This window comes from Phalangium opilio, unplaced genomic scaffold, assembly GCF_054372755.1.
Source record: "Phalangium opilio isolate 3A_F unplaced genomic scaffold, DU_Popi_V2 ptg000045l_1, whole genome shotgun sequence".
In the NCBI taxonomy this organism is placed as follows: Eukaryota; Metazoa; Arthropoda; class Arachnida; order Opiliones; family Phalangiidae; genus Phalangium; species Phalangium opilio.
Window position 1 is genome coordinate 6902349 of NW_028324168.1, and position 21877 is coordinate 6924225.

Below are 21877 nucleotides of genomic sequence, written 5' to 3' on the forward strand. Positions count from 1 at the left end.
ACATGAAGCTCCTCCAACTTCATTTAAGGGTAATTTGTCATTTACTTTATCAACTGAAGGCTTAAGTTCGTCCATAAATCGCGCTACTTTAATTAATTCCGAATTAAACTTCTTCACAAGTTCTTCTTTTGACTGCAAGAACTCTTCCATTATTCAATCTAGGTTTGCAAGTTCAACTCTTAATGACAAGCAATTCTTAAAACCAAAGCCTTTAAATAATAATTAACTCAGCAGTTAAGCGCGATTAGACACTAAAAAATTAAGATCAACTAAGGCCTATAACCGAATAATAACTAATTTACTCAATAGATTAGGAAACATTTAAAAAATTCAAATAACCGAACTGTCAATAAAGAATCCACGTGACGCCATTTTTTTTATATTGGCGGGCTTTTGTGTATTACGTCATACCATTGCCACTTTCATTCAATCAGAAAATACCTAAGATTTCTACAAGACCATGGAGGAATATAAGAGTATAGGAAGTATAGTAAGCCTTTTAACACTCGATGTTTCAATAAAAACAAATATTAAAACGACATTATAGTGTACGAAAATTTATTTACATCATCCTAAACTGATGAATTTAATTTGTGTATTACGTCATACCATTGCCACTTTCATCCAATCAGAAAATACCTAAAATTTCTACAAGAAAATGGAGGAACATAAGAGTATAGGAAGTATAGTAAGCCTTTTACACTCGATGTTTCAATAAAAACAAATATTAAAACGACATTATTATTTTAGTGTACGAAAATTTATTTACATCATCCTAAGCTAGGATGAATTTAATTTAATGGTACATGAAAAATATGACTTTATTTATATTAAAAATGATTGAACAAATTTTCAGAGTAATCTAGGTCTGCTCCTTGTTGTTGTTATTGGCAGGGTCTAACAATGTCACCAATGTTTTCAGAATATCATTCCTTTCTTTGAGTAGCTTAAGGCTTTCATTATGCATCGCCTTCATTTCGGCAAGGTTCCTCTCATTGTCTCTGCGCATTTCTAACCTAAAAGCCGTGACCCATTGAGGTTCACTGTTAGGCCTTGGTTCAGATAATACCACAACTTCACTATGTTCAGTAGCGCCCTGTCCCGAAGTCAAAATGGCCGTTTTGCGTTTTTTAGAGGAGGGCACATTTGAGTTGTTACTTTCCGCCGCTAGAGTGGTCCGTTTTAAAATGGACGTTCCAGGGCCACTCTGCACTAGTTGATACAAGGGTAAGGATGGTACTGTTGTGGTGTTCAGGAGTTTGGAACCATAGCCCAATGGCGTTCCAGTCAAAGGGTTAGTGGCTTCATTAAGATTAGGGTCTTCTTGACAAATATCATGCATTTCATTGAAAAATTCCCAAGTTTTTTTGTGTGAAGGGTTCAGGCTCTTTTTAACAAGTATTCCTTTGTATGTACATCTTAAGTTCCGCCACTTTTTATCACATTGTTCAGGCGAAATGATGTAGCCTTGCTCTTGCATCTTTTTAGATATTTCTTTCCAAACATTTTTCTTTTTCATTTCGGGACTTTCAAATTTGTCCTTGTATTGTTTGAACAATGACATTAAGGTCAAGACAGACTGGTAACTCCACGTGAATTTTTCTTCATTATCATCATCTGATTAGGTTAGGTGTAGGACATTTGAATTTTATAATAAATAGGTGAACACCTTTGCTTAAATCATAGCCCACTCGATCACGCGCGTCACGACGCAGCTTGCGTCGTGACGCGCGTGATCGAGTGGGCTATGCTTAAATAGACCTAAAGAATGAAATTCCGCCCATTGTATTCATAACCCTAAGTTAGGCCTAATAACAAGTAGGCTTAAGTACCTGGAACTTCAGATATGATGTCCATTTCCTGAGGAATGGAATTTTGAGAAGTAGAAGGCAAAGTTGATATTGTGCTAATAATGGGAGCGCCATTTGCTTCTGATGTAGATGGTGTGTTGGATTTGTTCTTTTTAACGCTGTTAAGAAGCAGCGAGGCAAAATCGGGGTCTGAAATCAAGTTTCAGCTTCAGTATGACAGTTTTTGAATTTCGCGCCAATTTAAATATTAATAATTTGACACATATTTGAAATGAACGTTATAATTTCGGGTAGGATTTATACACCCCCCTCAAATAATAAAAGAAACAAAATTTTCCTTGTTTTATTTCAAAATTTATTTATTTAAAAGCCGGTTTCTGACAAAAAAGAATTACAAAGCGGCTTAGAGAATATGAGCTAGGGCGCCATTGATAAGCGCGTCGTACCTTCTCCCCTCAAGCTGAAAACCGCTGTTCGCTAGCCTAACTAAGAAATTTAAAGTTGCTACTAAGAACAAATTCAATACGGTAAGCCTAATACGAATTTTAATAAACAAATACTTGTCTCACCTTGCGAGAGTCTCGTTTCTTCTTCATGACTTAACAGAAACGAATACCATTCACCATCTATTTCATCTTTCAACGCTACGGTTACGGTCGCCATTTTCAAGGCGGAAGCTTCCAAATAGAGGAAAACGGGAGGGCTTAAAATTCTAGGTTTCGAACCCTAGACGCTGAATGACGTCATAATACTGCTAATGAATCTAGCACTAGGCGCTTGGAAGTGCTAAAGAAATTTACCCCCCCCCCTCCGGTTTTCCTCTCTCATTTTTTTAACCGGGAAATTCTTAAAGTTGCTAAGAAATAGAAATTTCCCGGAAAATCTTTGCGCGGGAAATCTAAATTTACCACCGCTTTTTATATTTCGCGTTACTCCCGCATAGTGGCGCCATATTTGAATTGTTTTAGATTTTAGGAGTATTCTAATCGTTAATATTGATTTTAAGGACTATATTTGCGATTTGAATTACTTACAATAATGCAGTTTGCAACAGGAGCTACTGTAAAGTTTATAAACGATAAACATTGTTTTCTTAAAATTCCTAAACAATGGGGAATAACTGGAGATGTAAGTATTCGAGTTAATTATTCAGGGCAGGTAGTTAATTGATAATTAAAATTTGCGCTAATTACTTAAAGCCTCCACTTCACTTTGAAATTATATACGGTTCAAATTTAAAATCGTGTTTAACGTGGGCTGGTGAAACGACTAATAATGAGCAGGAAATTGAATTAAATGGCGTTTTTGGTGTCAAATTAGGCTTAAAAGATGGCGATGATGTAAGCAAAATTTTTAAAAACTTTTAAAAATTAAATTAATTTGGATAATGTTAAGGTTTGCGTACGTTATGATAAAACCGCGACTTTTTCATCATGCGAAAAGGCTTATTTAGAGCCCGCGTCTATGGACGATTGGGAAATAGTGGTAATAAAAGTTTTTCAAGGGAATCGGAAGTTAGGCTTATTTGAAGAATTAATACTCTTTCATCAAAATTAGAATTTGAACGCGTCGAAAATAGAATCAGAATTAATGAATCAAATTAAAATTATTTGGAGTAACTTGACCTTCCCTATATGGGTCAACAAATCCGTTTGCGTTTTTGTAAATGTCGGTAAGTTTAAGTTACGAACGAGCATAAGCGAATAGTACAAATTAGGCTTAGCATATATTTTAAACCGAGGCCTAACGCTTTGTTTTCCTTTAATAAATAGGCGATACCGAACCTAATACTGCACCATTAATTCTTAATCGCGGAACAGAAATCCATATAGTACCCTCTAATTCGGTTCATTCTAGTAGTAAATCGAAAAACACCGACGAAAATCGCTCCGATAACGATATCGATAATCAAAATACCGGTTTTTTATCGTCAATATTTAAAACGATAAAACGCAGCGTAGGTTACGACGATCCCGAAAGCAACGCTAACCCGTACGATGCAAATCAAATTGCGAATTTCGCATCATCAAAACCGGATATAATTCAAATTCAACGCGATGTCGAGAAAGTTTTTCGCGTTACTTCAGTCACAGACGCGTTCGATTATCCAAACGATATATCGTCAGTTCTTTACCTCAACGATATCGATATTCCATTAAGTTTTCGAGATCAAATAAACAATCGCAGTTTCGTGGCATCGATTAAAAAGGTGTTATCGCCTTACGAAAAATCGGAAAGTTCTAGCAAAAAACCGTTAGGCTTAGGAGGCAATTCTAAAACGGTTTCGAAAGATGACGATGCAAATTCGAGTGCAGCCAATAAGGACGAATGCGATTTTGAAACGGCTATTGTTCAAGTACGATTGCTCAATTTCGAATTGTTAAACCAAGGGGGATTAATACCTGGATACGCGGCGTTAAATGACGGGTTACGAAGGCAATTAGGCCTTGAAATAACATCGAGTATCGTGATTAAAAGTTTAAATTACGAACATTCGTGTTTAACAGTGTTGAAAATGCGACCGCTGATGTCATTGGTAAGCCAATTTAATTTTTATTTTGCGGTTGCGTAAACGTTAACACTTACTTGAAATCTAAGCCTAATTCGGAAGAATCGAACACAATCCAAAAATTCAAATCATGGATTAAATCAAACACCTTAGATGGTCCGATTTTAGTATCAAAAGGCACTTTGGTTCAATTAAATTTAGAGAAAGGTTCGAATAAGATTTAAAAGCCTTAAACGAATTCAGTTTAATATGTTAATTAACTTCAATTAGGAAAACACGATTTCATACTAATACCAGCTAACAATGAGGTTAACGAAACTTGTGAACCTTATTATTATTTAACCCATAACACCGCTCACGGTGTCAATATTGAAATTGGAGATAAAATATCGCCCATTTATAAACCATACGATGTTAGGGTACCTTTTAAAACTTTACTTGATTTGGACCCGCAAGCTTATGGCCGAAAACTAATTACTTTGGGGTAAAGACAATTGTTCTTTCTAATATAGCATAAGTTCATAAGATAGGTTCCTCCATAAGTTTATCACTGGTAACAAGAAGCGATATCTAGTTTACTAGGGAGAAGGTATAAGATGCCTAAGTATTCGCACGCCATAGTCCCAGTCCCCCTTTCAAAATACAAGGGGGGACGTAAAAGGAGGCCGGGCTATTTCGCGCCTCTCCTCAGTCGGAAAATACGTAATTTAGAGGCGGGGATTAACTCCGGACCTACGTTTGGGCTGAAGATAAAGCTGGAAATGTGGCGAATTTATACCTTCTCCCTAATAAACTAGACATCACTTCTTGCTGGTAACTTAGAAACTGGACCTTGTCATGAAGTGAGGGAGGTAGGTCATAGATTAGAGGTAAAGCGACGCCTGGTGAGGCGCTGTCAAAGGCTTAGTAATGCAGACTAAATAGGTATAGATGGAAATCCTGCAAAATTAACACCAAGTGCAGGACTTCAATTCTCGCTTGTCGTTCTAATTGAACTAGCTCGAGCTGTTTCTAGCATAATTACGAAGTATAGTTAGTGTCATACTTATGGAAAACACATCTTATAAACCTATGCTAATAGATATAGTTTAAGAAACTTAACGAAACGAGTGTTAAATTCATAATTTCAAATTTAAATAGAGGAGTAGAAACTGTTGGAAATGATTTAGTACAGTTTCTGACGTTCAGTTTGGGTTTAACTACATTATCAAAGCAATTAAGCGAGTACCCGCAATTCAATACTACCTTGCTATGCGGTCCCAAAGGTGTGGGAAAATCCACTTTAGCCAAATCAATCTGTCGCGAGTTACAAGACTCGAAATACAGAGTTTATACCCAAATTATAGACTGCAAACAGCTAAGAGGTATATCCGAGCTATGATTATGTTAATAACGTTGCCACGGCCTTTTCCAATAAAACAATGGTATGTCTGCCCCTCCTATAGGGAAACGAGCTGATTCCATCAAGAAAATTTGGGGTGGCGCCTTTTGGGAAGCCGCCCATCGTCAGCCCTCTATTGTTTTATTGGAAGATTTGGAAACGGCTGCTAGTAGAGTCTCTTCGCCAGAGCAAGAAGCCAGTCCCGATTCCCTGTATTTCGCTAAAGTTGCTGCCAGTGAGTTCATATATGCACCAACCTATATTTTTTTATCAACCAATGATTTTTGGGATGGGATAAATCTTTGAAAATTTGGAAGTTGTTTGACCAGAACTTGTTACTTTTTAAAATGTTCTAATGATTTAGTATAAGCAAGGGGTCGGACATCTCTTGAAATTCTGTGCTTTAATACTTTCTATGGGCAATTACGTTTGAAATTTTAAACCAGTCTTTAATTTGTCTCAAATTTCTTACACAATGTAGGTATCCAACCCCTCCTTACAAGCCTTTGTTTATTTAGTCAATTGGGTTTTAATATGAATTAATACGCAATTAAATAAGATTTAATTTCTCGCATTTGCAGCTTTGCTGTCCGTTTTGCGTTATTTTCGCGATAGCAACGTTCGCATTACCATCTTAGCTACAGCCAAATCCACCGATTCATTACACCCCTTACTATCCGATACTAGAGGTCGACATGTTTTCAATAACATTTTCGAAATAACCGCCCCAAATCTCGTAAGATTATCTTTTTGTTTTTTACTTTTCACGAACGGAGATGGTGGAAAATATTTACGCATAACCATTACGGCTGGCTGGCTGGTTATTTTATTGACAGGCGCAACGCGAGGAAATTCTAAAAGCGATAATTTTGAATAAAACCACAATCTCCATTCGTTGCGTGGAAGGCCCCGGATTGGCTAAAATCGCTTCCAAAACGGAAGGTTACGTCACGCGAGATTTGGAAACCGTTGTGGATAGAGCTATACATTTTCATGCCGAACGTGTTTACGGTAAATAAAATTAGGCCCATTTTTAAGCCTTGGTCTCAATAAAATAATACGCATTAACGAAATTTTAAACAGATAAAATATAAAAATAGTGTTTTAATTGTACTTTAGAGGCTTAAGTGTACTTGGTCTATAATATTACGACCAAGGCTTAGGTTATTTCGTTAAAAACGACCGGAAAAATTAAGGTAATTTTTCAAAATTAGACACGGAACTTGAGAAAGAGGAAACGGACGGAATAATGCTTCTAGATTCGGATTTTGATAAGGCCTTAACCGATTTTACACCATACAGCCTACACGGTGTAAAACTGCACAATGAATCGCTCAAAGATTGGAACGATGTGGGAGGACTAAGTCAAGCCAAAAAAATACTGGAACAAACATTAACTTGGCCTTTAAAGGTATGTTAAACACAATGTCTTCGCAAAACAGGAATACAATACGTCTTGGGTACAAAACCCGAGTAAACTTGAAACAAATAGACTTTGGCTTTGGGTTGGGTTTGATTTGGATTTAATTCTTCTTTAGAATAGTGATATTTTAATTTAAATTTGGGTCGTAGTGAAAGGAAAGATTTTGGGTTTGCTCTTCATTATCAAAGTCTCTTTTAATTTACTCTTCGCGCTTCTTGGTTGAGTTTTCGATTGAGCGAGGAGACCAAATATTTGACGTTGGCCCCCTAACCATACCATATTACTTCCAATCTTGCAAATGACTAAACGCTATAAATCTCTCAATTAAAAATTGGGGTTTCCAATAACAATTCTCTGACATTCTAAGACCGCAAATTCGTATATTAAAAGAAAAGAGTAAGAGAAAAAGTATATTAATTTGAGGTTTAAGTTATTCTGTCGCGGTAGTCTCTTTAATTTTTTCATTAACAATACTATAAGCCCTAGGATAGACCCAGACTTAGGAATTATGGGGTTATTATTGCACCAAGAAAGGCGCGCGCGGTATAGAAAAACATGCCCTATATTTATGGCAAAGTTCAAAGATAACTTGAACTAGGTTTAAGTTATTCTGGCGCAGTAGTCTTGTTTAATTTTTTCATTAACAATGCCGTTACTATAAGCCCTACAATATACCCAGACTTAGGCATTACGGGGTTATTATTGCAACAAGGAAAATAGGTATTGCGGTAAAAAAATAGGTCCCATATTTATGGCTAAAGTTCAAAAATAACTTGGAACTCTTGTTTATAATAATTGAAAATATTGATAACTTTCGAGTTAAACTACATCTAATGAGAAAGATATTAAAACGGGCGTAGAGATGCGACAAAGGACCGAAAAGCTTAGCGAACAAATTAGCATTCGAATAGCTTTTCGTTTAGAGCATCCCCCGTTAAAATCCCTCTTTTCAGCTCATTAAAGTCTCTGTGTTTTAATAAGTCCTTTCCGCTTTAACCCCTTTTGGGCGCGGGGGGGGAGGGAAGCTATTCGGGCGAAGACAAGAGATTTGTGGGTGGAATGGAATGGATGGAGTCACTCACTATACGGTGCAGGGGCCATCCCTCTTTAATTTTCGTCTCTTTCTCTCTCTTTGCTACATCACAAAGTATCCGAAACTCTTCTCTACGTGCCCTTTAAGACCTCAATCGGGTCTTCTATTGTACGGGGCACCGGGAACCGGAAAGACCTTGCTTGCCAGTGTTGTTGCCAGTCAGTGTCAACTCAATTTCATCAGTATTAAGGTAAGAATTCATCGCTTTTAAAAAGGAAAACTGGTTTCAATTGCATGGTTAGTTGACTTATAGTAAATCGTTAAGTCAACCAAGATAGCTTGTACTATGATCATACTTAATTAAGACTGCAATATTAATTTAAACACGGATAGAAGGATATGCATAGTTTTCAGACAAGGGTTATTGATACCAGTTACACCAGGAGGCCAGTTACAAAGTGAAGTAACAACTAACAAGTAACCTCGCCTCCTGCATTGTAAATGGCATCATCAAACCTCAGAGTCTGAAAACTATAATATTGTTTACAAAACAGAGAAAGCTATTGCGGATTAATAAACAATACATTGCATGTTAAAGTAGTCCTGATAAAACACCTCTGAAAGTGGTAGCAGGCAAAATATATAGTTTGGTCTATTACCTGCCTCTATTCAATTCAAAACGCATCCAAAACAGACAGGTGATATATTCTGAAACCTAGGCTAATTTGCAGACGAAACAGAATTTAAGGTATAATACAAATATTCTAAGATGAAGTGATACATACGCTAGAGGGAAATAAAGCTTAATCCAAATTCCCCGTGCGTTTTCTATCCCTAAATCCTATATCCGACAAGACCCATTTAATGAAGGTAATTCCGTACAATCGCGTATTTAAGTATGATATTGTTAAACCCGAAGCCTTCAATGTAATTACGTTACTATGGGCGCATAAAACAGAATGCCATCAGAGAGAGAGAGAGAGAGAGAGAGCTCTATCAAGTTCTAATGAGGCACGGGCGAGTCCAGAAACAAGGCTTACGTACCCCGTTCTCTTAAGTCTTTTGTCTTTGGGCTATCACCGGACAAACACTCCCTTGGAGGGGTCTGTCGCCAGAATAGAATAAATGAAGCTAAGAGACCATTATTGTCCAGCGTACACTCCTCCTCTGTTTAGTGTCCCCCTACCCTATTCAAGAATGTCGCCTTTGTTCTAAACGGCTCTTTTCTAGCGTATACCCTCCTACCAGGCTACCATCACCGCCGCAGTGGTGGTGGTAGCCCGTAGCCTTTCCTCTCCAAGCCCAAAAACGCTTCCCATTGTTTTCATTTAAAAAAAAAAGATTGATAACTTGCCTATTCCTCTCTTTTTTTTAATTTAATTTATTCCTATTTTATTGCTCATTAATTAATAATATGGCTTTAAATAATTAAACTAATTAATAAATAGGGTCCAGAATTGCTGTCGAAATATATTGGTGCAAGTGAACAAGCGGTTAGAGAGGTTTTTACTAGGTGAGTTTGTATTTTAAGTTTCAATTTAGGGGGATTTTCTATACGGTAGCTTCTCCCTGGACATTGGTGTATTGCCTAGAATCATTTTACTCCAACGACAAAGGCAGTCACTTGCTTTTCCAAGCTCGGACTGGGTCCCTCCCTACGACTGGTCGAATTTCGACAATATTTGGAGGGGACCCTTCTTGCCCTGGTTGTCCAAATACGGTTGAAGATGTGCATCATATAGTCATGGTATGCCCTGATTTTGCCTCGGTTCGTGTAGCATATTCTACTCGGGCTTCAACCCTCGAGATACGTCTAGGTTACATTGATCCCCACGTATTCTTCTCAGACATTTTAATTACCAAAATGATTCTTACCCTCTGGAGTCAACGCCGTTCAAAAACATTACCCAAAAAATAATAACAGTTTCCTTCCCCCATTTTGCTAGTGTGTTGCGCCCCCTCTCACTCCGTTGGAAGTAAAAACAAAACACAAAATGTATTGCTTCATTATCATTGTATATATTCATATTGTATATTTAATTTTATTTAATCTTGTAAATCTTACCTTTCTAATGCTCCAAAAAAAAAAAAAGGTATGTACCAATTGCTTGCGAGCCAGTAGTGGCTCCTCCCTGTTTCAAAAGGGATCTCCATAGAAGGCAAATAAAGATTCATTCATTCATTCATTCATTGCGGGTTAAACATTTCTACAGGGGCCATAGGTTTAACATGGGGTCTCGGGCGCCTAAATGTTGGCTTTCCTGTTATTTCTTTTGTATTTTCTAAATATTTTTTTTTATTTAATTATTTACTTTTAAGGGCTCAAAGTGCCAAACCATGTGTAATTTTTTTCGATGAGTTCGATGCGATCGCACCAAGGTACGAAAAACTATTATTAACACTAATTAAAGTTCATTGAAACTCATAAACGCTATAAATAATTACTAACATAAATACCCATTAATGTAACCCTAACTTGACCTTACAGGAGAGGTCACGATAGTACGGGAGTAACAGATCGTGTTGTAAACCAACTTCTAACTCAAATGGATGGAGTTGAAGCGTTACAAGGTACCAGCACTACAAATCTTATCAATATTACTAAAATAACCTGCAGACCATTAACACACTAAGCCTAACCGAATATATTTTTCCCGCCAAATTTTTCAGGAGTATTCGTTTTAGCAGCAACCAGTCGTCCGGATTTAATTGACCCTGCCTTATTGCGTCCAGGACGCTTGGATAAGAGAGTCAACTGTCCAATGCCCGATACGGTAAATCAAACTAACTTTTATTTATTAATATTAGTTAAGCCTTGGCCAGTAACTAAAGTTGTGAAGGTTGATATTTCTATGATGGGAATGAAATGGTATTAGGTTATTAGAAACCAAATTTCGGGGGAGACGGTAGTCGGTAGCCATCAAGGGGATGGGGATAATCTTTTGTCATGATGAGGTAAGTGTGACAGCTTGTCACGTTTTTATACGAGTTAGACCTTGTATAGAGGATAAAAGTCTGTGGGATTTGGGATGGGAAAATAAGGTAACTTAACACCATAAATCTATCATTGGGTGTAGAAATTTGGCGGATTTTTTTTCTATTTCACTTTTCACTTTGACGTATCTGCTTTTTTTAAAAAAAACGCAATAAAAGTGGCGCTATGTTTTTCCTGTTGTTTTATAACTTGATTACTATAATCTTAATTTTAATCGCTATGATATTAGACTTTCTTAGTTTTGCCTTCCCTTTTAAAAACTTCAATTTCGTAGGCAACATAATGGGTACAACAAAGCTGTCAAGCATTTACATTGTAACTTTGTATAAGAAAAAGAAATGAGCTGGAAAATCCTCTTTGCATTGTTTCTTGATGGGTTACACAAAAAAAGTCAGATGGGGGGGGTGAGAAAATGATTCAACAAAGGTTGGTGCATGTGGTTAAGGTGCCAGACACCTAGGGTTTCATTCGCACTATGAGAACGAGATACATCTTAGTAGAAAACATCCATAACGTGAGGTTATGAATTATTATCCAGTAATGAATAGTCTTCTAAAATGGTGGTACGTCCGAAGTACTATGGGTTCTATGGACGAATTTGATTGAAAAACGTTCTATGATATTTTGTCCTTAGGGTGTGTGACTCCTCAAATTTATTTAAGAAACTAAAAGATGATGCTAATTTAAATAAGGGGTCATCCCTAAAACACACTATTCATAACTTGTAAACTGTGTCCCTTAGAGAAAAATGTCAGAGAAGATTTTTCACTCAAATCGTTCATAGAAGCCTCTCTAGTTCGTTTACCAAAACCTATCAAGTTTTTCCACTACTCAAATAATTCTAAGTTCTAAACCTCTTCGCGATTTTTGTAACACACTTCTACCTTAAGTGCGAACACGTCCTAGTGCAGCTTACTCTCCTATTTAAAATAGGGGAAAAACTTAAGCTTCTTTTTCAGTGACTTAAAAACTCGCATCGCATGTATAGGGCCCGAGAAATTGTTACTTACTTTAGTGGTGGTGGTTTGAGCTGGTGGAAAAAATAAAGGCATAACGTCAAATTTGTGAAAAACCACTGGGGGGGGGGGATACGGGCTTATATCTTCACCCCCCCCCACACACACACCGTGTCCCGTCTTTATCGGCTTCCCTTTTCTATCGTGGCATAATCCTCCTTGAACGTTTGAGATGCAAATTTAATGCTATTTGAGTCACGGCCCACTTTTAGCCTTTGCTGATCCTCTTGGGTTGATGCCTATTATGCCAGGATCAAGTTTTGTCTACCCCCATACTCCCCCCAAATAGCTACATGGACGTTATATAGATAGAAGAAAATAGCGGGACTTAAACGCTTCAATGCATAAGCTATTTTTTAATAACGACGAATCGCAATTATGACGTCTGATTAAATATAGCAAATGGGACGCTGCGGTGTAGGTGTAAAGAAAGCTTGAAAGTACACGACGGTTGTGTTGAGTCTTGGTTTGGTAGGACTTTAACTTTTATAGATAATGAACCATTGTACAAAATTTCAATCGAATCCGTTGAAATTTGGCGCGTCACACCGAAGTTATTGATGATTCGAAAAAAACTTTCACAGGCCGAAAGAAAAGAGCCAACTTAAATATATATAAATGAGAACGGAGCCAAACCAATAGAATTTCCCCAAAGGTTAAGGCGTCAGTTACGCGTATATACGTGGATAGTTTGCTATCTGACAGTTGTGGAAGGCCAAATAGCCAAGCGCGCCCCCTTGAATTTTAGTATACAGGGTGTTTATGATAAATCTGCATGCATAAATTAAGGGGGGGGATGTTCTTTGTGCGATATTGAGTGACATTTTGAAGTTCGGGTTGTCCATAATATTTTACGAATGACCCCTTAAATTTAATTAACAATTATTTCTAATTTAATTAAGGGGTCATCCCCTAAAACACTCTTGAAAATCGTAACTCAAAAACAGTGTCCCTTGTGGCAAACAAAATGGAGATTTTTCCAAAGAACATAAACCCCTTAATTTATGCATGCAAACTTATCAGAAACACCCTGTATACTCAGATATAATACAAGAGAGCGATAGAGAGAGACTGTATGTATAGTCTCTCTCTTCTAAAGTGTCGGAGAAAGCCTTCAAAAGATTTTAATACCCTTATCAGTGAAGCCACAGACACACTGAGAACACTGTCCGGCTGACATTATTCCAAGAGTTAGGCCTTGCCTATGTATGTATATACACCACGATTCGAAATTCGCATAAACGGAGATAATAGGAGAAAAGAGGAGGGAGAGAGACGTTCCCGCCCAACTTAAAGGCTATAGCTCCTACCATAGTTCAACCTAACGTTGCCTGAACTGAATCGTTTGATATACGGTACACATTCTTTGTTAAATTATATAGAGAAAATCTTAATTGTTAACCCACCCCTCCTACTTATCTATGACTGAAACCATAAGCTTATGAGATGCATTCTCTAAGTGTGACACTTACCATATCTTACTGAGAGCAAGTGCGAAAACGAGGCGAAAATAGACCACACATTTCGAGATGAAACTATGGCAAAACACAGTACGTACTGCCTTCCATTTCGCTTTTTCGCGGCTGCGCTGTAGGTTTATTGTGTCATGAGACTGCGCAGAGACGGATGGTAATGTATGTCCCGATACTAAGGGTTCCCTACCCCCCTTTTTAACGTCGAAAATGTTAAACTTACAGGAGCGTATCTTCAGCTGAAATTGAATTGATATAAAGGTTTGCAGGCTGTAGTATATTGCCTTTTCGGCTGGGTTTTGGTAAATGGCATGGTAAATAGGCCTTTACACAATGCACGCTTCCTCGGGAGCATTTTTTTTTGTTAACGTTGCCTTCTCTAGTACGCGAGTCTCAACTGACAACTATAGGATAGAAGTTACGCGCACGATTGAAATGTGAGATTAACAATTTTCATTTCAAATGTCAGTCAAAATTTAAGGCGCATGCTTTTTGAATGGTACCGCGTGCGTGTGGTACCACGTATTTCATTCGGGTACTGTTAATGTATACTATAATACCGCGTGTATAGAAGAAATGTGGTATGTTGATATTCTAATACCTTTTCTCGTGCTGGAAGTTCGTAACATGGTGTAAATTGTAATTTTCCGTGTAATTGTGGTATTGAATATCTTTATGTACTGAGTGTTTCTTAGAAGTTTCCCTTAAATTAAGGGGATTGTTCTTTGGGAAATCAATTTTGAGTCGAAAATGTTCTGTACTTCTATCTCCATTTTGTATGCCACAAGGGACACCGTTTTCGGGGAGTTAAGATTGCATCCAGAGTATTTTAGGGGTGACCCCTTAAATTTAATCAAGAAACTGATTAAGACAATGATTTCTAATTTAATTAAGGGGTCATCGCTAAAACACTCTTGAAAATCATAACTCAAAAACATTAGGTCAAAATGGAGATAGAATATTTCCCCGTATCTTTTAACATACCATTTATATATGCCGTCTCGAAGTTATCGTTAAGGTAAGTCGACGCCTAACACAAGAAAACTGCTCGGAACATCATCCCCATTGTCGTTTACTTGAAAAAAGAAAAAAAGTATAGAAAGGAATTAGAAAATCATTACACACTATTTTCAAAGGTAGATTTGTCACCAGTCATAAATCAAATTGAACAAAACCCGCCAGCCGTCAACTCTTATACAACCTTTTAATCCGTATATGCCCTCTTGTCTTTGTCAAACATGAACCCCCTTTGCCAAAGCTGCGGTGACGACGAGTTTTTTTTCCCACGGAGACTCCACAAAATTCTGGACAATAAATCAGGGGTGCGAACTTTTTCGATCTAGCGCCAGAATTTCCTTTAGCGGATCTAAAAAAAAAAAAAAGAATACTGAATTCTACAGATTTTAATCCCCTATTATAGAGACTGGATTAGCTAGTTTGAATTGTAACTGTTTTACAACCTTTTAAAGTAATGGTAAAAGCAAAAGTTAGAATGTACCAACCAACGTACACAGCGGGTTATTTCCTAGGCACTAACCCAGGGAAACGCCAAATGGAGCAGTGGAAGGCTAGCCGAATCGCACTGCCTCTAGCGGTGCTTCCTGGCGCTTGGGAAATAACCCAAGAATGGGGGGGGGGGGCTATTAAAGCGTTATGATATTACTAAAAAATCGTTTCACATTCTCTTTAAAATTACATCGTGTGATTTTGGACAATTTTCGAAGGATTTAGTTTAAAATTGATTAGGTTATAGATCACGAGGTTATAGGCATCCATCTGTTTTAGATCTTTTTAAGTAGACATTGTTTAATCGAGGTTAAACCTTTAAATCTTTTTGAGATATCAGGAAAAGTTAGGAACGAAATTGGGGCGTTCAAATTGATTTTAAACATTTATTTATTTTTTTTTTAATTTTATTTCAAAGGCTGACAGAGAAGCGATACTTAAGGCCTTAAGTCGACATTTGAATCTTGACCCCGACGTCGATTTAAAGGTTTTAGCCGAAGAAACGGATTATTTCAGTGGAGCTGATTTACAAGCTTTATTATACACCGCCCATGTTGATGCTCTTAATGAAAATTTGGATAAAAGATTGGAATCGAGTAATTGATTTATTAAATTAATTTAGTAAGGTTTATCTCATTATTTTCTTATTTATTTTTGGTTTTTAGTTGATGACGCAACTAGTAATAAAATACAGGACAATTTCGTTTACTTTCCTTCAATCAAGGAAGGTCCCAAAGAACTTAGCAGTGAGCAGAAACAAAAAATAAGTGACGAGGTATTTCCACAATATTTGTTCTCATCTCATTTTAAAAAGTTGAACGGCGAAAAATTACTTCATAAACCTGCCTATACATTAGATTGGTTTCATTATTTAATTATAAAGGTTACTGTATTGGTGGAGAACATGTTTGGCACCCATATAAGCGAAGGTCACGTTAAAACGCGTCGAAAATCCGGTGTCAGTTCAACCCAAATCAAAATGGTTCATTTGAGAAAAGCATTAGAAGAAACCAAGCCTTCAGTGTCACCCAAAGAACGAGTTCGTTATCAGAAAATGTAAGTAATGTGTTTTACTATTTATCACGTGTGAACATATACCTCCGAATGAGCGAATTGTCTACGGGGTGCCTAATGATTTAAGATGATTGTGTTCGAATTTTTATCATGATGGGGATTTAAAAATTGTAACAAATATAAAACAGCTTATAAGATATCAAGTTTGGGGCGCGGTGTAGGTTAGATTCGATTCGCTGAAAAAATCGTTTAATCATTGAGGATTGTATTTTCGAGAACCAATTTTTTCCCTTGATTTTTAATCTCAAGCAAGCTAAACTTACGAAGATCTTGATTATATTGAAAATGATATAGAAATGCCCCAAAATCTCAATTTAAAGTAAAAATTAAGGATTTCCTAACAAATTATAAACATATTTCTTATATCTTATATATCTTCAGAATAACGAAATGAATTTTGAATTTATTGTCATATTCCGTTCCAAGGGGTTATGTACTTAGAATATAATGTCAAAGGAATGTTGTTGGGGACGGATTCAGAGGAGTGACGAGCCCCTCGTCGAGGTTAAACGCGTATATAGCGGTATACCTCCAAAGAAGAGAATCGCTTGGGTGGTGAAATCGAGTGTCATTGTGTTTTTCTATGAATCCCCTTAGAACCATATTTCATTTCGCACCCTTTCCATTATTCTTTATGGTTCCAAATAAAAGAATTTCTTTTTTTCAAAATTAATAATCAAGTGACTAGCCACAGTCATAAATCGTCTTCCGATGAATAGACTCAGGTTTTTTCGCGGCTATAGGGCGTTTTTTCGCAATGGGTTCCTTCACCACCAACACCATACAGACGAACGTGTCTTTGGCATTATTATACACTCGTATAGGTAAAAAGACGATATCCCGTTGAGCTAAGGAGAAACTCGATGCCCGACTGTTTAACCATAATCAATTATTAACACGGTCAATTGGCAAATCGAGAAGGTTACACCAGCTCGCAAATCGAGAGAGTTTTTGCGTTTCTGTAGGCCTATACCTAAGCTTTAAAACCACTGTAAGTTGTTAGTTTAGGTTAGGTGTAGTTAAATTGGGGGTTGATTTGCAGTCATCGTGATTAAAAGTTCACCTCTAGTGCGAACGAACCAGTGATAAAGAAAAAAGGTAATCAATTATTTAATCTGGCTAAAGGAAATAGTGAAAAAAGAAATACTATTCATTTTATCATAAGTTGGACTGTAAAACTAACCGAGTATAGGACTTCAATTCTCGCTTGTCGTTCTCGAACTAACTCTCTAACATTACGATGTATAGGTAGCGTCATACTTATAGAACATATCACTTATAAACTTATGATTTTACCAATGATCTCAACTACACGATCAATGAATCAAAGTGGGGAGAGTAAATTCTTTTATCTTTTTTGGAAAAAAAATTCCCCAACACAAAATAGAAAAGATCAAATTCTTAAAAGGCGATATAAGTTGCATCAACTAATGGTGGATATTCGGGTAGTTAGGTGTCTTAAGGTATATCCTTCACTGTGGCATCTGACCCGATCACCCATCCCACCAGTTGAGCTTTTGTTTAACAAGGCGAGCTGCGCCGAACAGGGCTAAGATGCAGGTATTTTACCGACGTCAATCATGTAACTGAAACAATTGAAGCCAAGTCACGTAGAGTTAAGTTTTAAAGATTTAAAAGAAAAAAAATATATATGGTTTTTTTTTGCGGCATGGCTAACAGGATTTTATATATATTTCCAATTCTACAATATCCGGATCTGCATGCTACATAGTTATATGGTGTGTTTTTTTCTTTTTAACATATATAGTTACGAGAAGTTTTCTAAGAATGCAACAACAACCACAAGTGGGAGCGGTTTTACTGACAATGACAATGAGGCATTGTTAAGAAATCAGAAAAGGGTTACCTTAGCTTGATTGATTTGATTGATTTTGTGAAAATTGCAGAGTGATTAATAAGAATTCAATTAATTATAATAATTTTGCTATTAAATTGATTATTAAAAACTTAACTTGTTATTTTATTTTTCTTCTAACTTCGAAGTTTTTTTTCCCTATCCGATTTTACTTAATGCGTAGGGTCATAGGTCACAAGAGGGGTCAAGAAAATATGCTTTAAAAATAAAGATGGCAGTGTTAAAAAATATACCCCTGTATAATATTTTCGAACACACTATGTTATGACTCGCGTCATCACTTGTACTTACTCCCAAAGAACCAACCAGATTGATACTTCTTAACAACTCGGCAGGATGTACGGAGTTTTCTAAGAAACGGACATATCGGACAAAAGATCAAAAGTGGACAAAATGGAGTGGAAACCAGAGAAGATATCTTGGGGTCCATCCAACACTAAAAAAAAAAAAAATACATCCTTGTATCATGGTCAGAAATGCTCTCCCTTTTCGACTTTTCTCTTTCGTTGCTCTTTCATACAGTTTGACCTTTAGGATCTTTCAAACTTTGTAAGATATAAATCAAATGGACAACGACCAGATATCCCCAAGATAGCCCCGCCCGCAAAAGGGACATTTCATAAAGAAGACAAACTTGTTCAAAATATTGTAAGGTTCTATTTGGATGACAATAATTACACACCTTTAGTAAATATCCCCAACTGGGAAAACATCAATACAATTCTCACATTTGGTAAATTTTTTATATTGGGTTTTATACAGACATAGACATCAGAAATATAAATTTAAATTTTCCTTTACACAGATACTGATTCGTTTTTTCATTTGAGAGGGGGGGGGGTTCATGTCCCTACTCGTTGAAAACAAACTTCAAAGGGTTCAATGAGGTAGCCCCTAAAGTCAGGGACTCTACAAAACTGAGGAACTACAGAAGAAGTAGTAGTTGTAGTAGTAGTGACTTTTACGTCAATGTATTTTCATTACTGACTATTGAAGCGTATTTAATTCCAGAAAACCCGGCAAACTAAGTTAAGCTACCTTTTCCCAACAGCACCGTGTTAGTAAAGCTAACTGTGATAACATCGCTAGAGGGGTTTTCATTTATTGGAATTGTCAACTTTTGGTCGTCACCATCGTTTTCTTCCCGGGGGTTTTATCGCAGTAAGCAACGAACGAACATCGTGATTGGAAAAGCTAAATGGGAAAATTTGGCGCGAAAGATTGCGCGCGTCTAGAAAAGCGCCAAAAGCGTCCTCTATGTTCGTCAAAGCGAAATGAAACGCTCAATTCGCTTTATTGAGTACCAACGCCAAAACCGTAAGCCATTATAGGCATTGTAAACTCCCCTTCCCCTCTTCCTACATGGAGAACGGGGGCCCTTCAATTTTGGGCACGGAAATAAGTTGTCCCTTCATGGTTTCCCCGTTTTAAACTCTGCTTTTAAACCGTTGCTGTAAGCCTGTAACTGAATGAAAGTTTATATACTCATAAGCTCTCCTGAAAGTTTTGTAAAAAAGGAACGCTTCCAAGCATCCATCCCCAGCAGGCTAGATGATGAAAATGATGAAACGATTGATGCGAACCAGTGGACATTTGACGGGGAAAACGCGCCCAAAAGAGATGAGAAGAGAAGGGACCCGGGATGAAAATAGGGTGCTGTAAAATCGGCAACAACGCGCTCCAAAGATTATTGAAATATTTCGCTCCGTTGACTTTGCATCGTGTCCGATCTGTTCCGGAGGGTCGGTCTCCCCCCCTTCCCCCGCACATGCACTCTTAACCCCTATTCCAACTTCATCTAAGCTTTATAAACTGCCCCATGAACGAATAAGTAATTAAATCATTCATATATAGATCGCTACCGAAAGTTTCAACTTGAATAATGATTTTTGTAACCTTAGAATTAACAGATTCTTAAGGGAAATAAATGCTTTTCTTTATAGGAGTTTCGGTTCCTTTTAAGCCTGTAACCAATTATCTCTGTGTTTTAAGCTTACTACACATTAGCGCATATTTAAAAGTTAATTGCGCCAAAGCGACATCTGGTGACGCTATTAACGCAACACTTCAGAATGCGTTAACTTTTAACCTCGTTTAATTTCAGCTGTTTATTTAGTTTATATATAATTTGTACAGCATGAAAAGAAAGCGACGTTTTGCCTTCAAAACAAACGTAAACAGCGAGGGTTAACGTTGTTCTACGTGGGTTTTCAACTATTGTTTCAAACGTATATCGTGAGAAGAAGCCATTAAATCATTTAGGCTATATCGTATTTAGTTTGTTTCATGAGGCATAATGCTAAATACTTTCCATTTTTCATTCATAGGGATATTTGTACTAACTGTTTAACGTAACGCCTTTCCTAATAAAAAAAGTTATATAGAAACGTTTATTTAACCAGGTATCCGTAGAATTTTTATGTTTCCATTGTCTCTGATTGTTAAAACTTTATATAATTCGATGCTTTTTGATTTAATATTCGCGTGACAAGGGTTTAATTCATCGGCTTTTAATTACTTTCCGAATTTGACTGCCAAAAATCTAACTTGTTTCAGGAACATATTTTGTTTCTTTAAAAATATTGGTCAGGAACGTATCTATTTTACAGAAACGGGAATGAACGACAGATAACGAAACCCGCTTGCACGAAGCGGGGGTAGAAAATATGAGGCGGGTCTTTAAGGCGCCATCTATCTCCGTCAGAAACGTAGAACCAATAAGTTATTTTAAATATTTAGTTAAGTCTTAAATGGGTGGAGCTCTTCATTGGGTTACGAGTCGAACTGAAGTAAAGTTTAATAGTTATTCATTATAGTTATCCATTTTGTCGCGTCTCCTAACTAGTCTTGGCGGTGAATCTATGCGATGTAGTTAACGTCCTACATACTGGGTGATATGACAGACAATACAGGCTTCAATCACCACGGAAAGACAATATGATAATCCGAACAATATAGACCAAGCCAACAATCCATTCTTCTATCTATACGAAAGTTGCCCTGCTCCTAGCTAGCTAGCTAACCAAGTCCACAGCAGCGTCACTTTCACTTACAGTCATACGACACCATCCATGACGGACAGAGAGAGAGAGTGAAAGAGAGGGATAGGGGGGGGGAAGTTATAATACTTTGTGTAGGCGTCAGAACAGTAGAGAGAGAATAAGATAGTAGTCCAATTTCTATAGTTCGGATTTCCATTGTTTGGCGGCGCCAAAAACCTATTCTTTAGCTCGGCGCGCGCGACGTCACATGCCGCCCGCGTCCGGCCCAACACCATTGTTTTTCCCGACACCCACACCCTGTTATCCACCCATCTATCGGAGCGCCAAACAAACAGAACAAATTGAGCGACGGAACTGAGAACTTTCTACAAGGGGGGAAGCGAGAATATTTTTTTTCTTCACCATTATGCCATCGAGCTGTGGCCGAGATAATAAAGTCCGAGTGCTGATATACACAAAAAAAAAGGTTTGCCATACCCCCCTTACTCCTCCACCAGCATATAGGGGTTTCCTATTGTCCGAAGCGTAGACACAATAGAAACCATATTGTTAGAATAAAGACGAGACGCCTTTAATGTCGCTAACGTATCGCGTACATACGTTTGTGAATACGTTCGCATTAATCCCAAAAATTAAACTTATATCTAGGCATAATACTCTTGATATCTCAATTTTCACTTAGAAGTCTATTTTTCATCTATTTATCAAAATTTTTATGTTCTCACCTTGGTTAATGTCATACTCTTGATTCAAAAGGCACAATTGAACTACATGTGAAC

General features: G+C 37.2%; 2 protein-coding genes and 1 long non-coding RNA gene across 5 annotated transcripts in view; 1 reads left to right on the forward strand and 2 right to left on the reverse strand.

Moving 5' to 3' along the window:
* Positions 1-738: 738 nt before the first annotated feature.
* Positions 739-2520, reverse strand: LOC149677188 (uncharacterized). The gene is made up of 3 exons (XM_089838230.1): positions 2381-2520; positions 1833-2000; positions 739-1617 (listed from the first exon to the last, which is right to left on the reverse strand). Exons 1-3 carry the CDS (start codon positions 2472-2474, stop codon positions 863-865), a joined length of 1017 nt encoding a protein of 338 aa, XP_089694356.1. The 5' UTR covers positions 2475-2520; the 3' UTR covers positions 739-862.
* On the forward strand, positions 1996-18192 carry LOC149677189 (peroxisomal ATPase PEX1-like). 2 transcript variants are annotated; one of them, XM_089838226.1, is made up of 22 exons: positions 1996-2338; positions 2818-2939; positions 3011-3151; positions 3207-3296; positions 3369-3483; positions 3584-4347; positions 4410-4527; positions 4591-4804; positions 5461-5684; positions 5766-5936; positions 6283-6437; positions 6538-6712; positions 6916-7112; positions 8273-8407; positions 9606-9670; positions 10477-10536; positions 10646-10728; positions 10828-10931; positions 15565-15742; positions 15812-15921; positions 16030-16202; positions 17989-18192. In XM_089838226.1, the coding sequence occupies exons 2-22, from the start codon at positions 2850-2852 to the stop codon at positions 18095-18097; spliced, it is 3471 nt and encodes a 1156-aa protein (XP_089694352.1). In that variant the 5' UTR covers positions 1996-2338; positions 2818-2849; the 3' UTR covers positions 18098-18192. The 2 variants fall into 2 exon arrangements, with proteins under 2 accessions (XP_089694352.1, XP_089694353.1); XM_089838227.1 differs by lacking the exon at positions 8273-8407.
* LOC149677190 (uncharacterized) overlaps positions 14569-21877 on the reverse strand; it is a 271284-nt gene continuing 263975 nt past the window's right edge. The window contains exons 7-8 of one of the 2 annotated variants that reach the window (XR_016366592.1): positions 14842-15006; positions 14569-14715 (exon numbers count right to left, since the gene is read on the reverse strand). This is a non-coding gene — a long non-coding RNA (uncharacterized LOC149677190). Of the gene's footprint in view, positions 14716-14841; positions 15007-18202; positions 18294-18387; positions 18533-21877 lie in introns of those variants that run through there. The other variant, XR_016366591.1, reaches the window with a different exon arrangement.

What these genes read in the sequence shown, in the direction of transcription:
- LOC149677188 (XM_089838230.1), bottom strand. Translation starts at nt 2,474, where the DNA reads ATGGCGACCGTAACCGTAGCGTTGAAAGATGAAATAGATGGTGAATGG. An exon ending in AGAAACGAGACTCTCGCAAG is followed by an intron (nt 2,001 to 2,380) that starts GTGAGACAAGTA and finishes ACTTGATTTCAG; the next exon opens with ACCCCGATTTTGCCTCGCTG. An exon ending in CATCATATCTGAAGTTCCAG is followed by an intron (nt 1,618 to 1,832) that starts GTACTTAAGCCT and finishes TAACCTAATCAG; the next exon opens with ATGATGATAATGAAGAAAAA.
- LOC149677189 (XM_089838226.1), top strand. Translation starts at nt 2,850, where the DNA reads ATGCAGTTTGCAACAGGAGCTACTGTAAAGTTTATAAACGATAAACAT. An exon ending in TCAATTAAATTTAGAGAAAG is followed by an intron (nt 4,528 to 4,590) that starts GTTCGAATAAGA and finishes AACTTCAATTAG; the next exon opens with GAAAACACGATTTCATACTA. An exon ending in ACTGTCCAATGCCCGATACG is followed by an intron (nt 10,932 to 15,564) that starts GTAAATCAAACT and finishes TTTATTTCAAAG; the next exon opens with GCTGACAGAGAAGCGATACT.